The sequence below is a fragment of the Chiloscyllium punctatum genome, chromosome 1, assembly GCF_047496795.1.
Source record: "Chiloscyllium punctatum isolate Juve2018m chromosome 1, sChiPun1.3, whole genome shotgun sequence".
Taxonomy (NCBI): Eukaryota; Metazoa; Chordata; class Chondrichthyes; order Orectolobiformes; family Hemiscylliidae; genus Chiloscyllium; species Chiloscyllium punctatum.
Window position 1 is genome coordinate 15071788 of NC_092739.1, and position 23417 is coordinate 15095204.

At 43.2% G+C, this 23417-nt stretch overlaps 1 protein-coding gene across 8 annotated transcripts in view; it reads left to right on the plus strand.

The window, feature by feature from the left end:
* The window catches only part of LOC140478000 (E3 ubiquitin-protein ligase MARCHF1-like), a 554637-nt gene that overhangs the window by 360248 nt on the left and 170972 nt on the right, over window positions 1-23417 (plus strand). The window contains exon 1 of one of the 8 annotated variants that reach the window (XM_072571709.1): window positions 18917-19253. The exons of 6 other annotated variants lie outside the window; for them this stretch is intronic. In XM_072571709.1, the coding sequence (XP_072427810.1) occupies window positions 19185-19253 (69 nt within the window). In that variant the 5' untranslated portion in view covers window positions 18917-19184. Of the gene's footprint in view, window positions 1-18916; window positions 19254-23417 lie in introns of those variants that run through there. One more of the 8 variants, XM_072571867.1, reaches the window with a different exon arrangement.

Genomic DNA, 23417 nt, shown 5'->3' on the forward strand with positions numbered 1-23417 from the left:
AATATAGGTTAATAGGTCAATTAATGGCAAAGTAGTGGCAGACCTTGAAGAAAATATTTCATAATTCTTCACAAAGATATGTTACATTAAGAAATTAACACTCTATGAGAAGGATGTACCCAGCCATGGCTAATTAAGGAAGTTAAGGAAGAGAGCAGGAGGGCATGCCAGGAGCAGCACCAGGCATACCAAAAAAATGAGGTGTCAATCTGGTGAAGCTACCAAATATCAAATACTAAATAGCAAACTCGTGTGCCAAACATCATTAGCAGCAAACCATACACAGAGCTAACCGATCCCACAACAAATGGATCAGATCTCGGGACTGCAGTCCTGCCACATCCACTCATGAATGGTAGTGAACAATTAAACAACTCACTAGAGGAGGAGGCTCCACAAATATCCCCATCCTGAATGATGGAAGAGACCAACACATCAGTGCAAAAGATAAGGCTGAGGCCTGCACAGTGGTCTTCAGCCAGAAGTACCAAATGGATGATCCATCTCGGCCTCTTCCAATCGTCTCCAGCGTCACAGATCCCAGTCTTCAACCAATTCAATTCACTCCACATGACATCTAAAAACAGTTGGAGGCACTGGATCCTGCAAAGACTATGGGCCCTGACAACATTCCAGCAATAGTATTGAAGATTTGTGCCCCAGAACGTGCTGCTGCCCTAGCCAAGCTGTTCCAGTACAGTTACAATATTGGCAGCTGTCCAACAATGTGGAGGGTTGTTCAGGTATGTCCTGTAGACAAAAAGCATGACCTTCACCACTCCCTGGTTTACACCATACTCCCCACCAACCTCTCCAACGCCCACAGTACCTTCCCCCGGAAGCGGAAAAGATGCAACACCCGTACACCACCTCCCTCGCCTCCATCCAAGGCCCCAAACAGTCCTTCCAGGTAAGACCTGCCTCTCTGCCAACCTAGTGCATCCAGTGCTCCCAATGTGACCTTCTCTACATCAGTGAGACCCAACGTAGACTAGGTGACCATTTCGCTGAGAATCTTCACCAGTCCAAAAATGGCCAGCGTGACCTCCCGGTCACAGCCCATTTCAACTTCCCCTTCCACTCCCCCTCTGACATGTCCATCCTCAGCCTCCTCCATTGCTGCTGTGAATCAGACCGCAAATTGGAGGAACAACACCTTATCTTCTGCCTGGGCCCATAGGATATAACATTGCATTCTCAAGTTTCAAACCCATCCCCCGGCTCCCTTTCCAGGCCCCCCCCCCCCCTCCTCCTTTACACTCCATCTACCAACCCTTCCTTCCAGCTACCAATCAGATTCATCCCTGTCCTTGACCAATCAGGTCGTGCCCACAACCTGTGTTCACCTATCACGACCTCACCATTCCGTAATCTCCCCACCCGACCCCTGTCTTTTTGTCTGTGGCTCCCCCCCTACCTCCATATTTAGTCCTGAAGAAAGGTTATACCCAAAACATTGACTTCCCCACCTCCTGATGCTGTCTGGCATGCTGTGGTCTTCCAGCCTCCCGTTTGTCTACTGACAAATCCAAGAGGAGAAAGTGAGGACTGCAGATGCTGGAGATCAGAGCTGAAAATGTGTTGCTGGAAAAGCGCAGCAGGTCAGGCAGCATCCAAGGAACAGGAGAATCGACGTTTCGGGCATCAGCCCTTCAATTTTCAGGCTGATGCCCGAAACGTCAATCCTCCTGCTCCTTGGATGCTGCCTGACTTGCTGCGCTTTTCCAGCAACACATTTTCAGCTACTGACAAATCCAACCCATCCAGTCATTGCCACATCAGCTTAGATTAGATTAGATTACTTACAGTGTGGAAACAGGCCCTTTGGCCCAACAAGTCCACACCGCCCCGCCGAAGCGCAACCCACCCACACCCCTACATCTACCCCTACCTAACACTATGGGTAATTTAGCATGGCCAATTCACCTGACCTGCACATCTTTGGACTGTGGGAGGAAACCGGAGCACCCGGAGGAAACCCACGCAGACACGGGGAGAACGTGCAAACTCCACACAGTTAGTCGCCTGAGGCGGGAATTGAACCCAGATCTCTGGCACTGTGAGGCAGCAGTGCTAACCACTGTGCCACTGTGCCGCCCACATCTTACTCTCAATCATCAGTAAAGTTGATGGAAGGTTTCATCAACAGTGCTATTAAGCAGCGCCTGCTCAACAATAACGTGCTCAGAGATGCCAAATTTGGCTTTTGCCTGGACCATTCAGCTCTTGACTTCAATAAATCCTTGGTTCAAACATGGGCAAAAGCACCGAATTCCAAAAGGGAGGTAAGATTGACAGCCAAACTGCCAAACCGTTATCACCTGATGCCTGGAGGAGGAACGCCTCATTATTCTGCCTTGGGACCCTGCAACCATCCAGGATAAATGTGGATTTCAACAGCTTCCTCATTTCCCCTCCCCCAACATTATCCCAGTCCCAAGCCTCCAACTCAGCACCGCCCAACAGACCCATGCATCACTCCCCCCTCTGACCTATCACCTTCTCCCTCACCTTCATCCACCTATTGCTTTCTCAGCTAACTTCCCCCCAACCCCACCCCCCGTCCCACTTATCTCTCAGCTCCGACCCAGAAGCCTCATTCCTGATGAAGGGTTTATGCCCGAAATGTCGATTCTCCTGCTCCTCGGATGCTGCCTGACCTGCTGCACTTTTCCAGCACCACACTCTCGACTCTGAGCTCCAGCATCTGCAGTCTTCACTTTCTCCCACATTTAACTGAGTGCAGTATCAAGGGGCCCCAGAAAAACTGGAATCAATGGGAATCAGGGGGCAATCTTTCCACTGGTTGGAGTCATACCTGACACACAGGAAGATGGTCATGGTTGTTGGAGATCGGTCATCTCAGCTCTAGGACATTGCTGCAGGAATCCCTCAGTGTAGCATCCTAGGCCCAGCCATTTTTAGCTGCTTCATCAGTGACCTTCCCTCCATTATTAAGGTCAGAATGAGGATGCTCGCAGATTGATTGCACTATATTCAGCATCATTTACGACTCCTCAGATACTGAAGCAGTCCATGTTTAAATGCAACAAAACAAGATCTGGATGATATCCAGGTTTGAGTTGACAAGTGGCAGTTAACATTCACGCCACAACAAATACCAGGTAATGACCATTGCCAATGAGAAACAATCTAACCATTGCCCCTTGACATTTAATGGTATTACCCCACTATTAACATCCTAAGGGTTAACATTGACCGGAAACTTAACTGGACTCTCCATGGAAACACAGTGGCTACAAGAGCAACTATCAGAGACTAGGGACACTGCAGTGACTGATTCACTTCCTGACTCCCTAAAGCCTATTCACCACAAGGCAGAATTCAGGAGTATAAATACTCCAAACTGGATGGGTGCAGGTCCAACAATACTCAAGAAGCTTCAGGACAAAGCAGCCCACTTGATTGGCAGCACATCCACAAGCATCCACTTCCTTCACCACCAATGCTCAGTTGCAGCAATTTATACTATCTACAAGGTGCCCTGCAGAAATTCACTAGAGATCCTGAGACAGTACTTTCCAAAGCCACGACCACTTTCATGTAGAAGGACAAGGGAACAGAATCATGGGAGCACCACTGCCTGCAAGTTCCCCTTCAAATCTCACCATCTTGACGAGGAAATTTATCGCTGTTTCTTCACTGTCACTGGTAAAAATCCTGAAATTCCCTCTCTCGGGGAATTGTGGGTCAACCTCCAGCACATGGACTGCAGATGTTCAAGAAGGACAGTTCATCACCACCTTCCCAAGAGCAACTAGAGTTGAGTAATAAATGATAACCAGCCATCCATACCTACGTCAAACAGTCAATTTTTTTAAAATGTTGGCATCAATTTATAAAATGTACAATGCTTTAAAGATTAATAGTGAGGACTGGGAACATGTAAAAACCAACAAAGGATGTCTAAGGGAATAATAAAGGGAGAATTTGAAATGTGAGAGAAGACTAGGATGAAACACAAAAATAGGTAGTTAAAAACTTCTACAGTAGATAAATGAGGAATGAATATCGAAAGCAAGCATTCATTCTTAAAAGGTGAAACTTAACTATTAGTAATACATTAGACTCCCTACAGTGTGGAAACAGGCCCTTTGGCCCAACAAGTCCACACTGACCATCCATTCCCTCCCCTATGTATACCCCTGAGTAATGCACCTATGGGCAATTCAGTGTGGCCAATTCACCTGACCTGCACATCTTTGAATCGTGGGAGGATACCGGAGCAACCCCACACAGACAAGGGGAGAACGTGCAAACTCCACACAGACAGTCATCTGAGGCAGGATTCAAACCTGGGTCACTGGTGCTGTGAGGCAGCAGTGTTAACCACTGAGCCACCGTACCGCCCATGTGATGAAGGAAAAGCAGCATTTGTAAATAAACCCTATGCATCCATCTTCATAGTAGATGACACACAAAAATGCCCAAGAATAGGAAAGAAAATCAAGAGGTAAAATAGAGGAACGTCAAACAGTCACAAACACAAGAGAAATTGTATTGGGAAAATTCATGGGACTAAAGGCTGATAAGTCCCTTGGACCTGATTTTTTTCATCCTCCGATCTTGAGAGGAAATGACTGCAGAGATAATAAATGCTTTAATTGTATTCTTCTCAAAATCCCTAGATTCGGGGAAGTTTACAGTGGATTTAAAAACCAAAGTCTGACAACCATGTGTATGAAAAAGAGAGATACAAAAACGTAAGCAACTTTAAGGCAGTTAGTCCAAAATATGTTATTGGAATAAAGTTTGGAATCTATTATAAAAGGAGCAGGAACAGGAAATTGAGGAAATCATAATACAATCAGGCATAGTCAACATAAAGTCATAGCGATGTACAGCATGGAAACGACCCTTCGATCCAACTTGTCCATGCCAACCAGATATCCTAAATTAATACATTCCCATTTACCAGCACATGGCCAATATCCCTCTAAACCCTGTCTATTCATATACCCATCCAGATGCCTTTTAAATGTTGCAATTGCACTAGCCTCCACCACTTCCTCTGGCAGCTCATTCCATACATGCACCACCTTCTGTGTGAAAAGTTGTCCCCTAGGTCCCTTTTAAATCTTTCTCCTCTCAACCTAAACCTGTGGCTTTTAGTTCTAGACTCCACCAACCCAGGGTAAATACCTTGTCTATTTACCCTATCCATGCCCCTCATGATTTTATAAACCTCTATAAGGTCACCCTTCAGCCTCCGAAGCTCCAGGGAAAATAGCCCCAGCCTATTCAGCATCTCCCTATAGCTCAAACCTTCCAAACCTGGTAATATCCTTGTAGATCTTTTCTGAACCTTTTCAAGTTTCACAACACCCTTCCCATAGGAGGGAGATCAGAATTGTACACATTATTCTAAAAGTGGCCAAATCAATGTCCTGCACAGCCGCAAAATGACCTCCCAGCTCCTGTACTCAATACTCTGACCAATAAAGGAAAGCATACCAAACGCCGCCTTCACTATCCTATCTACCTGTGACTCCACTTTCAAAGAGTGGACCCAGCACCAATCCTTGTGGCACACTGCTGGTCACAGGCCTCCAGTCGGAAAAGCAACCCTCCACCACCACCTTCTACTTTCTGGCCAGTTTTGTACTCAAATGGCTAGTTCTCCCTGTATTCCATTTTATTTAACCTTGCTAACCAGTCGACCATGAGGAACCTTGTTGAATGCCTTATTGAAGTCCATGTAGGTCACATCCACCACTCTGCCCTCATCAATCCTCTTCATTACTTTTAAAAAATGGTTTTGTGGAAATTGTGTTTGACAAATTTCTTAATGTTATTTGATGATATCAGAGACAGGATGGATAATTGTAGTGTATTTTGATTTTCTGCATGCATTCAATAAGAAACCATATTAAAAAGTCACTGTACAAAATAGGAGGACATAGAGTGTGATCCTTCTGAATTAACATGAATGGAGGACAGGCTGACTAACAGGCAATAGCGAGTCAAGGTAAAGGGATCATTTCCAGGTTGACAAACTGTAACTATTGATGTGCCATAGGAACTAGGATTGGGATCTTAAATACTTATCATCTATATTAATGATTTGGATGAAGGAACTTAGCCAAATTTGCTGATGAAACAAAGGTACATAGAAAATCAAAGAGTCTGCAAAGAGATATAGGCAATGTGAGTTGTCAGTAATTTTCAGATGAAGTTAATATGGATTATTTAAAAGTAGAAAGACTGTCTAACACGACTGTCCAGATGAAGATGGGTGGCCTTGTATATGTATCACAAAATATTAATGTACAGCAAGTAAAAACAGAAGAGGTGTGTTCGTGGTAGAAGGGTACCATGCCCATGCCCCCTGCAATTTGGGGTTAGTGTCTTTGCCCCATGAAAATTCCGACAAGGAATGGATGATCTGCAATCAAATTTTGCCTGCTCCAATGAGGATGGTATGAGTGGAAGAGGAAGACAGAGAGAGACTACATCAGGCAAGTGGGGACAGGAAACAGCTAGCAAAGAAGAGCCAGTGATAGGACTTAGATGTGCAGGTTAGGTATGGGCAATAAGGCAGGTGAATTCTTAAAGAAGGCAGGCCCTGGATCAAGGGGCATACAGACAGAAACTCAGCTTCGTGGAGATGTCAGAACGCAAGTTTCTCCAAAATCTTTGTCTGTTGTGATGGGTGGCCTCTGACTCATGCAGAAGAGGCGAAAGTGAGGACTGCAGATGCTGGATTTTAGAGTGGTGCTGGAAAAGCACAGCAGGTCAGGCAGCATCCGAGGAGCAGGAAAATTAACGATTCAGGCAAAAGTCCTTCATGTAGAATGTCAGGAAGGGAATTGATTCCACTGGGATATGGGAGCCATCCATTACCTGTGGTTGAGAAGGGAACTCTGGTGTTCAACCTTACAGCTACAGGAGTCATGTGGGATATCTTAGTCAGTAGTCCAAAAATACATCAAGCAGGTGGCAAGTAGTTTGCCCCAGCACGCTGGGGAATACATCTAGTTTTATACCAATAAGGTAAATCAGGCAGAAAAAGCACAACGCCAGAATTCCCCATAGGACCAGGGTTCCAAAGGCTGCGCACATACCTGACTCAGGCAGTTAGGATATTCATGAACAGGAAACTCCCACTACACTCAAATTGTTTGTGACTCCTGCAAAAGGATCTCCCTGAGATATGCAAAGTTCAAGGAAACTATCATGAGTCATTCATCCTGAGACAGTCACAGGTGTCTCAACTCTTCATGCCAACTGAAACACCTTTGCAGATGGATTCTGGGTGACAAGGTGCACCCACTGGGGCATGACTGCTCCCATCAGCACAAAATCCTAATACTAAGGTAGAGGAAGCATACAATTACTGCAGTAGGATGACCATGGAGCAGAACACGAAATACGCATAATTAGATTACACAGAGATAGCTCTCCAATATGGCCTCTCAATGATCTCTTGCATGGCAGTTTGCTGCAGCCTGCACAGTTTCCTGCAACAGACAGGAGTCACACTGGTCATGAGCACCAATATAGAGTGCCCTTCCCTCTCTGAGGAGGATGGGGTGAGGGAAATGCTTACAGACCAAGTGATGAGAGGGCATAAATCTGACAGAACCATGGCAACAAACATTCAAATTGGCACAAGGGCAATGTATGACTCAACTTAATTGCCCACATTTAATTGAGAATCCCTGTCAAACCACTGGATATGGATAAGCGTTTCTTTGTGGACGTTGTTACAACTGATGATTACACCATTTCAACAGATCACGGGTCTCATGATAAGAATTTTTTGTTAGATTCCCTACAGTGTGGAAACAGGCCCTTCGGCCCAACAAGTCCACACCGACCCTCTAAAGAGCAACCCACCCAGACCCATTCCCCTACATTTACCCCTGGCTAATCCTCCTGACACTAAGGTTTTATAGCCCAACTCCTGTACTCAATACTGTGACCAATAAAGGAAAGCATACCAAACGCCTACTTCACTCTCTGCCCTACACACAAAGACACTATTTTTTATAATGATCAAACAAAAGGCTTATCAGTCACATGGTCAATTGTCATCATATAGTTTAAGACAGGTAATTATGAATTTACAAAACCTGATGAATGTCGATGTCCTGTGATAACGCGTGAATGGATTACGGGGACTGATTATCATATTCTTCATGATCATGCATTGAATGGAAGAGATTAAAACAGAAGGGTTTCGCCTGTTCTCAATGAGGGATTCACATACCTATGCTAATATGGAGGGGAAGTAAGACATTGGGAGCAGGAGGCAGTTTAACAGGGTTGTGGCTTGTCTGGGAAGGACAAATACCTCTGTCTGAGGCTCCAGGGGAATCCACATGTGTGGCTCCACTAGGGTCCGCTCCTGAGATACAGTCAGCCTCCCCCCTACTGAGATGTTCTGTCTATATTGTAAGAGGACAGGCTTCCAATTGATGCTGCAGTGAGTCTCCTTGGCAGAGGAATGTTTAGCCCTTGAGTCCCCAGTGTGCCTTGAAGAGATGTAAAACATGGGAACTGATCCCTCTGTGGCTTTCTAACTTCCTCACAGCAGATGATGAAGAAGCCTTTATAGCAAGACAATTCAAGTTTAGGAACAGGGATATTTTGTTGCAAATATACAGGCTTTGGTGAGACCCCACCTTAAATATTGTGTGCAATTTCTCTATGTTCCTGCTATAGAGTGGGTACAGCAAATATTTACCAGACTGATTCCTGGGTTGGCATACGAGGAGGGTTTGAACCAGTTTGGAGTATACTTGCTGGCGTTCAGAAGAATGAGGGGCTATGTCATAGAAATCTGTAGAATTCTCACAGGACTAAATGCAAGAAGGATGGTCCCAATGACAGGAGAGTCCAGAACCACGGCTTATCACCTAAGGATTTGGACTGAACCAATTTGGGCTGAAGTAAGGAGTGATTTCTTTACCCAAAGAGTGGTAAGCCTTTGGAACTCGCTATCACAGAAAGAAATCGAAGCCAAAACATTTTACAATTTCAAGAAGTAATTGGATACAGCACTTGGAGGTAAAGGGATCAAAGCAAATTGGGCGGCACGGTGGCACAGTGGTTAGCACTGCTGCCTCACACCGCCAGAGACCCGGGTTCAATTCCCGACTCAGGCGACTGATTGTGTGGAGTTTGCACATTCTCCCTGTGTCTGTGTGGGTTTCCTCCAGGGGCTCCGGTTTCCTCCCACAGTCCAAAGATGTGCAGGTCAGGTGAATTGGCCATGCTAAATTGCCCGTAGTGTTAGGTAAAGGGGTAAATGTAGGGGTATGGGTGGGTTGCGCTTCGGCGGGTCGGTGTGGACTTGTTGGGCCGAAGGGCCTGTTTCCACGCTGTAATGTAATCTAGTAATTGGGAACAGGCCATTGGGTTGATGATCAGCTATGATCATAATGAATGGAGGAGCAGGTTTGAAGGACCAAATGAGCTATTCATGTTCCTATTTTCTATGTTTCGATCTCAGTGGAAGAGATCATGTATTCCTACACCAATGATACAGCTCCATTCATGACATTGATGGTCCCTTTCATTGTTGATGAAGAACCATGTCAAACACCTCTAGTGAATTGTGCTGGTATCTGTCAGATCTGCCTCCCTAGTAACTGCTCTTCAATGATGTACCTGGGACTGGGTGTCTGAGTGAAGTTGAGCATTGTCCTTAATCCTCCGATGTGGACCAGCTGCAACCGTCACTGCCTCCATTACCTCCTCCTGCACATGGTTCACTTCCTCACTAGCTCATGCCTCCTGTTCAAAACACCAGCCGATGCTAACTGACTTGAGAGTATCTGCACTAGTGCAGTGTGTCTTGGACTGTCATTTGGGACATGCAGGACTGTAATGTTATCATCATGTACACTACCCATCCTGCCAGACCTCACTAATTCATTGAATTGTTTCTATTATTACACTCATATTCATGATGCTGCTTCCATCCTTGGCCATATCCAGCCAGGCCTTCGTTGGGAGATTTGCCAACCTCCTGCATCCACTCAAAGTTAACAGAACCTTTCTGTGTTTCCTTGCTGCTGCAGGAAGGAAACACATTTATAAAGAGTTGACATCTTCAGGAAAGCAGAGAAAAAAATATTAGTAGGAACTATTTCTTTGTAGAAAATGGCATTGAAGCAAGAGGAATTTGGTGACCTAATATGTCACCAGGCCTGCTACAGTTGATATGAAGAGCAGCATACCATAAATGTTACTGCACCTAATTTCATCCAGGATAATTCCCTTCCAGTCTGAAGTGGGAGTTTTAGTGAAATAAGCTGTTCCCCAATACACATCATGCATCCAGAGGTTAATTCTATTTTTTTATTTTCTTACTATTCTGTCTATTTATCATTTCTATTAAAAATATATACAATTTTGTGACTCTTATTTCTAGTGAGGGCACAGTAAACAATTGTCTAAATGTTTGTTACGGCTGCATTGCTCCAGAGAGCTGGAGTGTTCAATCTGTCTTTTCAACATGGCAGATTTCTGAGGATAACGAATGGCTGGCGTCACAAATTACTTTGACAGCAAAATGAAGGAGAGACAGTTGGGTAACTCACTGATAAACAAATGTAACAGTATTGCTTTTCAAGATCTGGAACACATTGGAATTGAAAGCTTTCAGCTGACAATGTCTGTCACCTCTTGCTCTGACAGTTTCTTCAGCTTTTTTTTCACAAAGATTACCAGAGTGTACTTATCGAGAAAGGAAAATGAGTGAAATTAGAGTTGACTCATTGCTTGATCTTTGATTATTTAATATTTTAGGAACGATCAGTTTATTTGATGACCTTCAACTCATTCAATTCATTAACCTCCTTGGACAGCATGATAGACAAGTGATTTAAAATTACAGCATGTTAAATAAATATTCCAAACAAGAGCTTTACAGAACCGGTTCATTATATTGCATCTTCTCACACTTCCCACCAATGAGAAAAAAAATTGGAGTAATTTTGCAACTATGTACCTTCAACTATTAATTTAAATTAATGTGTCAAAAATCACTTACGAGAATACTATTGGCTGTGTGCATATTTACTGAACAATCTCTTCAGCAACCTTCATGATCATTGCCAGTTATTCTAACTGAATCATAACAAACTCATGTAAATATATTTAGAACCCTGTTTCACACAGAGAACCGCAAATTGTGGTACTTGTTAGGGATGGGTAATTAGATAAAGTCCTTGGGGTAAAAGTGATCACAGGGTATGAGGATGGGGGAAAGCAGGAACACGGTCCTGAGTTGGACGATCAGGCATGCTCATATTGAATGGAGAAGTATGCTCGAAGGGCCAAATGGCCTACTCCTGCTCCTCACTTTTTCTATAGTTACCAGCATCCACATCCAATGAACAAATAAGAATAAAGTTGAGAGTGTGGTGCTGGAAAAGCACAGCAGGTCAGGCAGCATCCAAGAAGCAGGAGAATCGATGTTTCGGGCATTAGACCATCATCAGGAATGAGGCTTGTGGGTCGGGGGGCTGAGAGATAAATGGGAGGGGGGGGGTGGGGCTGGGGAGAAGGTAGTTGAGAGTGAGTTAGGTAGATGGAGGTGGGGAAGAAGGTGATAGGTCAGAGACGAGGGTGGAGCTGATAGATGGGAAGGAAGATGGACAATTAAGCCAAGGTCATGAGGGCGTTACTGAGTTGGAAGGTTGGATCTGGGATAAGATGGGAGGAGAGGAAATGAGGAAACTGGTGAAATCCACATTGATGCCATGGGGTTAGAGTCCCGAGACAGATGATGAGGCATTCTTCCTCCAAGTGTCAGATGGTTAGGGAGTGGCGATGGGGAAATCCTAAGACCTGCACGTCCTCAGCGGAGTGGAAGGGGGAGTTGAAGTGTTCGGCCACGGGGCGGTGGGATTAGTTGATGCGGGTGTCCCGGAGATGTTCTCTGAAGCGCTCTGCGAGTAGGCATCCTGTCTCCCCAATGTAGAGGAGCCTGCATCGGCAGCAACGGATTCCATAAATGACGTGTGGAAGCACAGGTAAAACTCTGATGGATGTGGAAAAGGCTTCGCTGGGGTCTTGGACGGAGGTGAAGGTGGAGGTCTACTGCTCCAAAATTTTAAAATTGAATGAATGTGTAACAGCTAATTTCACAGATGACTTAACATTGGTCTCTTCAGTACCCAGCCTGTGGAATCTGGGCCATACTCCTGTACACCAACTTGTTGGTGCATAGTAAGGTGGGAACTCAGGAGATAAAATAAATAAGAGCTTTTGCAGGTAACAATCTGACTTCTTTTGAATATAGCAAGCTGTAAAAAGTGCTTACAAAACTGGAACCCAGCGCTGTCTCTGGAATGAATCCCGTAGCTCCTTTTTTTGAAGCAGAAACCAGCTTCTGTAGATCTTGACTTGTTTCCCTTTCTCATACATTGGATTAGTGGTGCTGGAAGAGCACAGCAGTTCAGGCAGCATCCAACGAGCAGCGAAATCAACGTTTCGGGCAAAAGCCCTTCATCAGGAATAAAGGCAGTGAGCCTGAAGCGTGGAGAGATAAGCTAGAGGAGGGTGGGGGTGGGGAGAGAGTAGCATAGAGTACAATGGGTGAGTGGGGGAGGAGATGAAGGTGATAGGTCAGGGAGGGGAGGGTGGAGTGGATAGGTGGAAAAGAAGATAGGCAGGTCGGACAAGTCAAGGAGGAAATGACCTGGGAGTTGCAGTGGGAGAGGGACTCCCTGAGATTCTTGTAGAGAGAGGAGGAAAACTTCTTCAAGGCAGGCATCCTTGCAAGAGGATTCACAGTAGGGTTAAAATCAACAAGGTAAAAACAATGACTGCAGATGCTGAAAATCAAATACTGGATTAGTGGTGCTGGAAGAGCACAGCAGTTCAGGCAGCATCCAACGAGCAGCGAAATCAACGTTTCGGGCAAAAGCCCTTCATCCGACCTGCCTATCTTCTTTCCCACCTATCCACTCCACCCTCCCCTCCCTGACCTATCACCTTCATCTCCTCCCCCACTCACCCATTGTACTCTATGCTACTCTCTCCCCACCCCCACCCTCCTCTAGCTTATCTCTCCACGCTTCAGGCTCACTGCCTTTATTCCTGATGAAGGGCTTTTGCCCGAAACGTCGATTTTGCTGCTCGTTGGATGCTGCCTGAACTGCTGTGCTCTTCCAGCACCACTAATCCAATATTTGATTCTCAGCATCTGCAGTCATTGTTTTTCCCTTTCTCATACAGCCTACTCTGGCCCCTTATATTCAAGACCTGTATTCGCTTAACATGGAAAACAGTCACACCCATCCAAAAGTCCTCTCCCACAAAAAAATGTGTAAGATTATCTTTAAAAGAAACTGATGTGACAATCAGATAGATCTGGGGGAAATAAAAAGAGTGGGAAGAGAAAACAAAAGAGGCAAAGCAAAGGGGTCAAAAAGAATTGGGTTCATTTAAAGTCATAGAGTCATAGAGCTGTACAGCACAGAAACAGATCCTTCAGTCCAACTCGTCCATGCCAACCACATATTCTAAACAAATCTAGTCACATTTGCCAGCATTTGGCCCATATCCCTCCAAACCCTTCCTATTCAGAAACCCCTCCAAATGCCTTTTAAATGTTGTAATCGTACCAGCCCCATCACTTCCTCTGGCAGCTCATTCTATACACGCACTACCCTCTGCATGAAAAAATTGCCCCTTAGGTCCCTTTTATATCTTTCCCCTCTCACCTTAAACCTATCCCCTCTAGTTCTGGTCTCCACCACCCCAGGGAAAAGACTTTGCCTATTTATCCTATCCATGCCCCTCATGATTTTATAAACCTCTATAAGGTCACCCCTCAGCCTCCAACGCTGCAGGGAAAATAGCCCCAGTGTATTCAGATCCTCCCTATAAGCTGAAACTCTCCAACCCTGGCAACATCCTAGTAAATCTTTTCTGAACCCATTCAAGTTTCACAACATTCTTCCTATAGCAGGGAGACCAGAATTGCAAGCAATATTCCAAACAGTGGCCAAATGAATGGCCTGTAGAGATGCAACATGACTTCCCAACACCTCTACCACTTACTCTGGCAGCTCATTCCATACACGTATGTGTGAAAAGTTGCTGCCATAAGTCCCTTTCAATTTTTCCCCTCTCATCCTAAGACTTTACCTTCTAGTTTTGGACTCTCCTATCCTGGGAAAATGCCTTAGCTATTCATTTTATCTTTGCCCCTCAAGATTTTATAAAGGTCTATCAGGATACTCCTCAGCCTCTGATGCTTCAAGGCAAAAGAGTCCCGGGTCATTCAGCCTCTCCCTCGAACTGAAATCCTCCAGTCGCAGCAAAATTCTTGTCAATTTCTTTTCTGCATCCTTTCTAGTTTAGTAGCATCCTCCCTATAGCAGGTTGACTAGAATTGCACTCAATGCCCTGACCAATGAAGGCTGGTGTGCCAAATGCCTTCTTCATCACTATGGCTACATGTGTTGGAACGTTCAAGGAACTATGAACCTGCACTCCCATCTTTTGTTCAACAACCTCATCAAGGTCTGACCATTAACTGTAAAAGTCCTGCCCTGATTTGCCTTACCAAACTGCAGCACCTCGCATTTATCTAACTTAAACTCCATCTGCCACTTCTTGATCAATTGGCCCATCTGATCAAGATCTCATTGTATTCTTAGATAACCTTTTTCACAGTCCAATAGCACCAATTTTGGTATCACCTGCAAACTTACTAACCATACCTCCTATACTCCCATCCAAGTTGTTTATATAAATGACAAACAACAGTGGATCCTTGTAGTACACAGCTGATCACCGGCCTCCAATTCAACTGATGACCTTCCAACACCACTCTCTGTCTTCTACCGCCAGGCCAATTTTGTATCTAATTGGCTTTCTCTCTCTGGATCCCATAATTATACTAACCAGTCTTTCAGGTTGAAGGCCTTGCTAAAGTCCATGTAGACAATGTCTACACCTTTGCCTTGACCTATCTTCTTGGTAACCCCTTCAAAAAACTCAATCAAGTTTGTGAGAGACAATTTCCCACATACAGAGCCATGTTGACTATCCCTAATCAGTCCTTGACTTTCCAAGTGCACGTAAATCCTATCTCTCAGAATCCCATCCACCACTGACATTAGACTTATAGCTCTGTGCTTCGCTTCACAACCTTTTTAAAATACTGTAATGGCACAATATTAACGTCCCTCCAGCCTTCCGTCACGTTATCCATGCATTAAAAACACTTTACCCAAGCATTCTCATCTCTGAGGCAGACAAAGGGATGTAGAATTTGGTTTGTGATTTTATTAGCAAAATCTTCCTTACTAAACCCAAATTCTCACAACGTATTATCTATCGATCATGAGCAATGAGTGGGGGAACCTAATGTTTTAGTCTGGAACAAGGCATGTTCGAGGTGATCTTACTATAAGAATAAGGATATAAAAAATCTTTGAGAGGCTGTTGTGGCACAGTAGTAATATCTTTATCTCTGGGCCAGGAGGCCTGGCCTCAAGTTCCACCTGCTCCAGGTACACAACACATCTGAATACAATAATTGGAAATATCTTTCAAAAAAAGGTCGATCTGTTTTAAACATTGAGGACACAGATACAAGCTAGGCATCTACTGGATGGCAGGGTAAATTCACAATTTTTTTCAAAATAAGGGCCACTGTTAATGGAATTACTTTAAAGGTTTTGAGGATCAGTGCTTTAATGTTGCAGTTCAAAATTGGATCTATCATTTCTAGGTGAGGATGTGAACTCTGAATGGGTTTCACGCAAGGTGGGAATGGAACAAGAACTCCACCGACATTCAGAAATTTCAGGGATTCGTTATTTTGATGTCTGAGCTCAGTTACGAACCACTGCCAGGGATGTCAGGTAACCTTAAGTCTGTCCACTGATAAATCAAAGTCAGAAATCGCACAACACCTGGTTATAGTTCAACAGGTTTATTTGAAATCACAAGCTTTCAGAGCATAACCCCTTTGTCAAGTGAAGCTTCTCACTTTGAACTCATGACCTCTATTAAGTGAGTCCCCCGCTCTGGGGAAAAGCTTCGTGCTATTCTGTCCCTACCTCTCCTGATTTTGTAGACCTTAATCAGGTCCCCCCTCAACCTCCGTCTTTCCCATGAAAATAATCCTCACTTCATAGCTAGCACCCTCCATACCAGGCCACATCCTGGTGCACCTCCTCCGCACCCTCTCCAAAGCATCTACATCCTTTTGGTAATGTGGCAACCAGAACTGTACACAGTAGTCCAAATGTGGCTGAACCAAAGTCTTATACAACTGCAATATGATTTGTCAACTCATGTACTCAATACCCCGACTGATGAAGGAAAGCATGCCATATGCCTTCTTGACCAGTCGATCAATCTGCGTTTCCACCATCAGGGAACAATGGACCTGAGCACTCAGATCTCTCTGCACATCAATTTTCCTCAGAACCTTTCCATTTACTGTATAGTTCACTCTTGAATTGGATCGTCCAAAATGCATCACATTGCATTTGCCTGGATTGAACTCCATTTGCCATTTTTCTGCCCAACTCTCCAATCTATCTCTATTCTGCTGTTTTCTCTGATAGTCCCCTTCACTATTTGCTGCTCCACCAATCTTAGTGTCATCTGCAAACTTGCTAATCACACCACCTATACCTTCCTCCAGATCATTTATATATATCACAAACAATAGTGGTCCCAGCACGGATCCCTGCAAAACATCACTGCTCACAGTTCTCCATTTTCAGAAACTCCCTTCCACTACTACTCTGTCTCCTGTTGCCTAGCCAGTTCTCTATCCATCTAGCTAGTACACACTGGACCATTTGCAACTTCACTTTCTCCATCAGCCTTCCATGGGGAATCTTATCAAAATCCTTACTGAAGCCCACATATATGACATCTACAGAACTTTCCTCATCAATCAACTTTGTCACTTCCTGAAAAGAATTCTATTAAGTTGTTAAGACATGACCTTCCCTGCACAAAACCATGTTGCCTATCACTGATAAGCACATTTTGTTCCAAATGGGAATAGATCCTATCCCTCAGTATCTTCTCCAGCAGCTTCCCTACCTCTGATGTCAGGCTCACCGGTCTATAATTATCTGGATTATCTCTGCTAACCTTCTTCAACAAGGGGACAACATTAGCAATTCACCAGTCCTCCGGGACCTCACCCGTGTTCGAGGATACTGCAAAGATATCTGTCAAAGCCCCAGCTATTTCCTCCCTCGCTTCCCTCAGTAAACTGGAATAAATCCTATCCGGGCCTGGGGATTTGTCCACCTTAATGCCTTTTAGAATACCCAACACCTCCTCCCTCCTTATGCCGACTTGACCGAGAGTAATCAAACATCTATCCCTAACCTCAACATTTGTCATGTCCCTCTCCTCGGTGAATACCGATGCAACGTACTCATTAAGAATCTCACCCATTTTCTCTGACTCCGCACATAACTTCCCTCCTTTGTCCTTGAGTGTGCCAACCCTTTCTCTAGTTACCCTCTTTCTCCTTATATAAGAATAAAAGGCTTTGGGATTTTACTTAACCCTGTTTGCTAAAGATATCTCTTGACCCCTTCCGGCCTTCTTAATTCCTCATTTCAGATTGGCCCTACATTCCTGATATTCTTCCAAAGCTTCATCTGTCTTTGGTCACCTAGACGTTATGCATGTCTCCTTTTTCCTCTTATCTAGTCTCACAATTTCACCTGTCATCCATGGTTCCCTAACCTTGCCATTTCTATCCCTCATTTTCACAGGGAGATGTCTGTTCTGCACTCTAATCAACCTGTTTTTAAAGGCTCCCCATGTATCCCTTCAAACAGCTGCTCCCAATCCACAGTCCCCAGCTCCTGCCGAATTTTGCTATAGTTGGCCTTCCCCCAATTTAGCGCCCTTCCTTTAGGACCATTCTTGTCTTTGTCCATGAGTATTCTAAAACTTATGGAATTGTGATCACTATTGGAAAGCTTGTGATTTCACACAAACCGATTGGATTATAACCTACTGTTGTGTGATTTCTGACTATGTCTACCCCAGTCCAACACCAGCATCTCCACATCACTGATAAATCACATATCGCTGCCCCACACTCTTGAGTGAGCATAGTAGGAGGTGGGCTGGCCCCTAGCTGTCTGGGTTTATATTAACTCTGGGGTGTGGCAGAACACTCTAGTCTTTTGTGGCTTCACAAAGGAAAATATCTTACTTATATCAGAGGGACTTCACTTTCGGGTCAGATAGCTTCAGCGGCTGCCTGCTCAAGATGTAGTTACATACCAATGATGTCCGTGCGATTTATTGACAGTCATCCAATACCAAGTAGAAAAACAATAGCTTTAAAATCGGTGAGAGAGAATGACAAATAAAGGAGCTCCATTTTAACTACTTGCCTATTCAATTTCACAGTGCAGGGTGAACTTTTTTTAATCTCTGAAGAAAAGCTTGCTTTCCAATTGAAACCATCTATTGTTCTCCAATGATTTGTGCTTTTTGTGGCATGAGATTTTTAAAGATTGTTTTAGAATAAGTTATCTGTGCAGCAACAGTGGTGACAATAAAAAACCTAGTTGAAGCATTTTGCTGTTTCTTAACCATCATCACGTAATGAAAAACAAATCTTAAATGTCGTCGTGAAAATCCTGGGAGTCTATATTTTAATTAACTTTGTGACTAGCTCTGTCGGTTCAAGAATGAATCAAACAATTCCCATTTTTATTGCTTATGCTGCAACTGTTGTCTCTCAGATAGGTATCCAGACAAAAGTAATTGAAAGCAGTTGGATTGTTTTGTCCTATATCCTGCTGCTCTCTCTTATTTGTATGTCAGGCTTCCCGTTCTGTCCCTGTAACATGCAAAACTTCAGATTAAGGATTTTTCGAGGGGAGGTCTCAAACAGCTTTTCACAGCCTGTTCAATGCTCCAGATGACAGCCAAGGCAAACGGACTCTCATCTTGTTTCATGAATTATGCACATTGGCTGGCTCTCTGCTCGATCAGACCAAAGTAATCCAACCTCTCCAGTGCATGCTGTGCTAGCGCCACAGAGCATTATTCTCACTGACCTACCTACCTACCTACCTAACTCCCCTGGAAAATAGATGTTAGTACAAAGCTATGGCTGCAGGAGGACATTAAGCTAACAAAAGTGTGCAACAACAACAACAAAAAATGCGCCTCTGAGACAGGGTGGCTGAATGAAGGCTGAAAGTGAATGTAGCAATGTGCTGTCAGGTAGAAATACAGCGTTGGAGATATGTGTACAGGTAACGTGCTTGTTATTTTATGTTCCAGTTCCTCTCGGTGCTTACCCGGGAGATGCTCAAGTCTGGTTGCATTCTACAAACTGTGGTTTGTGTGTTAAGTCAATATATGCTGCATTGTTGAATTTAGGTTTTTAAAGGGACATTGCCCAACCCCCCCACCAAAAAGCCAACAAAAATTGTTGGGGTAATATTTTCTTTGTTGAACAAGCCTAGCAGCCGGCACAGTATGTCATGCGCAAATGATGCTCAGATGCAATTAGTTTTATGCGTGTTTTTTTTTAAATTGAAGAATATTGTCTCTCATATGAATCCTTATGTAGCTGATTATGACCAGCGCGCAAGTTTTCATCAGTTAGCTTGAGGTTTTGATACATGCTTTTGTAAATTTACACTAATCAAATTAGCAGACATTAAACTGTGACATTTTAATCATACTTACTTATATTCAAAGTAGTAATAGACAAACCTATGCAGCAAGTTGTAATAAAATTATATGAAGTTAATTAAAAAAAATAAAGAGCTGTTGAAAGTATTGCCGTGGGCAGTGCGGAAGTAGGTTCCCCTCATCCCGTTTAATAAATCAGTTTAACTGATTCCGAGATTATTTTATGATTCAGTTATCCATGAAAAAAAATCTTACACCAGTACGTCAAATTAAACATTGAACTTTTATAACAAACTACTTTTGTATTATAACATTAGGAAGGAATGACTGTTTTCACTTAACTGCTGGTTTGTAAAATAGAAGCATGCCACTTATATTGCAGTATGCTGTATGAACAGGTCGAAGATTGTCACTGGCTCGATAAACATGAAGGTATTATGTACTAACGTGCTGTTGACTACAGTTTAAATGCCCAGTTCCTTGGGTAATAAAGTTGACTGGTATTGGTCTGTTTATTGGTTTTTCAGCTGATGTAATCTGGAAGTTCATCAGAATTTTATTCAATTTGAACTTCAAAAAATGTTAGTGTTGTGACTCCACATTTTCATACAATGGAGATAAATGATTAATCAGTCGGCTTAGTTTGTAACAAACATTTTGCCAGTTTCTTGTTAGAGATGTTGGGTGGCACCAGAAAGTAACTGCTGCAGGATTTGTCTATAAAAGCTTTAATTTATATCTTGACTTAACACATCTGTCGATGGTTTGAATGTTACAAACAATGAATTGCTTTGAAATGCCATGTCTGTCATTCTGCAGATAGTGATAACCAGCAGGGTATATGAAACTGTGAGGGTGACTTCTTTTTGTTTATTGGCTGGATTCAGTCTATCTGACAAAATATAGTTTTTTTTAACAGCATCATGGAAATAGGACCGCGGAGTCCTACTTTGACCAGCAGAACCTTCCATATCAGCAGTTGGCAAAATAGACACAGTTAATAATTTGACAGGGTTTGATTCTGTATTATTTGTTCACTTGTTGAAATGCAGCTGTTTTACTCAGATATATCTACGCTTTATTTAATGCATTTTAGTTTTGCTTATGAATTTATTCTCTTAAAAAGTGAAACTTAAATGATTCATTGCAAAATATTTGCTGGTAATACACTACTTTGATTTACATGCTGTCATTAAAGTAATTTAATCAAACTTTTTTTTATGTGTGCACTTTAAAGGTATTTTGCTGTTATGGCCATTGTTTTGTGGAAAATGTTATCTATGAGCTTTTGTAACAATTAACATGGAATATGTTCCAGTAAACTATTAGTCAGTCATTATCAGATTCTTAGAGTAAAGCAAATGGGAATTCAGTTTAGAGGATTAAAGTGGGCCAAACCTTTTTAGTTATAATTTCTTCTGCCCAGAACAAGAGAGATGCCTGTTTTTCTTTCATTAGAGCATATTACTCATTGAAGGATGACCTTAGAACCAGTGATTGTTGAGAATATGATTTTGTTAAGTCCTGAAAATTTAAAGCTAAGTTATAATTTATTATCCTGTGACAACATTCAAGCAGTAAACCAACAAATATGTAAAATTTCCTTTAATTTTTGAAATGCAGAGTACTTGTAGAGAATGGTAGCATGGGAAATGTGAAAGTGTGCTGGTGGATAACTCCCAGATATGCAAAAGAGCAAAAATGAGTTGTTATAGGTCACTGCAAAATTCAAGGGGACGTTAATAAATCAAAGAACTTGGTGAAAATATGGAAGTTATTTAATATTGCACAAGGATATTGCCAGGGTTGGAGGATTTGAGCTATAGGGAGAGGCTGAACAGGCTGGGGCTGTTTTCCCTTGAACGTCAGAGGCTGAGGGGTGACCTTATAGAGGTTTACAAAATTATGAGGGGCATGGATAGGGTAATTAGGCAAAGTCTTTTCCCTGGGATGGGGGAGTCCAGAACTAGAGGGCATAGGTTTAAGGTGAGAGGGGAAAGATATAAAAGAGACGTAAGGGGGCAACATTTTCACACAGAGGATGGTATGGATATGGAATGAGCTGCCAGAGGATGTGGTGGAGGCTGGTACAATTGCAACGATTAAGAGGTATTTGGATGGGTATATGAATAGGAAGGGTTTGGAGGGATATGGGCTGGGTGCTGGCAGGTGGGACTAGGTTGGGTGGGATATCTGGTGGGATGGGTTGGACCGAAGGGTCTTTTTCCATGCTGTACATCTCTATGACTCTAATACAGTATACAAAACAAGTAACATTTACAGCTGTATACATAGAAACAGCAATTTGCAAGGGAGAGGATCAGCAAACCCCACCCATCATTTAGTTTTCAGAGAAGTAAGGAAAACCTCAAATCCCACTTTTAGTCATCACAAAACAGGAACAGTAACAAATACATATAAGGCAGTTCCATTAAATCAGAAATGATGCATAGGATACAGACACCCAACTCACCCGTCCCCTCCCACCTTCTGGCCACTCTAAGGCAGCATGTCCCTAAGTCCCTTCCGGCTCTCAGTCTGCCCTGACATAACTTTTGGCTAGCTCTAGGACAACCCGCCCTGTTTGAGTATTGCGTATATTACTGTGAAATAGAAAGATAGAAGGTAAATGAGTTTCAGGGAGCTAGTTTTTGAAGAATGATGAGGAAAAACATGTTGATAGAGACAAATGTTAATGAGGATATATCATGTGAAGGATCAGGGATTAAAATAACAGGCCCAGATGTTCTGATGAGAAGATAGTTATCACAGCAATGGGCTCTGAAAAACGAGCTGTGGAATATTGTAGAGCTTTCAAAGGGAATTATCAGTGATTTTAATTTGAATTATTATTGTCACATGCACTGAGATACAGCAATAAGTATTGTTTTGCATGCTGACCAGACAAATCATACCTTCCATAAGTACATCATGGTAATAGAACACACAATGTAGTATTACGGCTACAGAGAAGATGCAGAGAAAGATCAACTCAAATTTGAGAGATCTATTAATAAAGTCTGATAACAGTGGGGAAGAAGCTGTTCTTAAATTGCTGGTGCATGTTTTCAAACTTTTTTGTATTTTCCATCTGATGGATGCGAGTATAACCGGGATGGGAGGGGTCTTTGATTATGTTGGCTGTTTTCTGAAAGGCAGTGGGAAGCGTACACGGAGTCAATAGATAAAAGGTAGTTTTCATGATGGATTGGGATTTGTTCACAGCTCTTTGTAATTTCTTGTGGTCTTGGGCATAGCAGTTGCTATATCAAGCTGTAATGCATTTGGATAGGATACTTTCCATGGTGCATCTATAAAAGTTGATATGTGTCACTGGGGACATGCTGAACTTTCTTACCCTTCTGAGGAGGGAGAGGTGATGGTGTGCTTCCTTGACCTCAAGGTCAATATGGATGGACAAGGTAGATCGTTGGTGGTACTTACGCCAAGGAACTTGGAGCTCTTGACCACCTCCACCTTAGCATCATTGATACAGATGGGGTGTGTCTTGCACTCTGCTTCCGGAAGTTGATGAGCAGCTCCTTCATTTTTGCTGACATTGAGGAAGACATTGTTGTCTTTACGCCATGCCACTAAGCAATCTACCTCCTTCCTGTACTCTGTCTCATTGTCATCTGAGATCCCATCCACCATGGTGCTGTCATCAGCAAATTTGTAAATGAAGACAGAGCTGAGTTTGGCCACACAGTTGTGAATATAAAAGGGGCTGATTGCCCAGCCTTGTAGGTCACTGTTGCTGGGGATTATTGTAGAGGTGT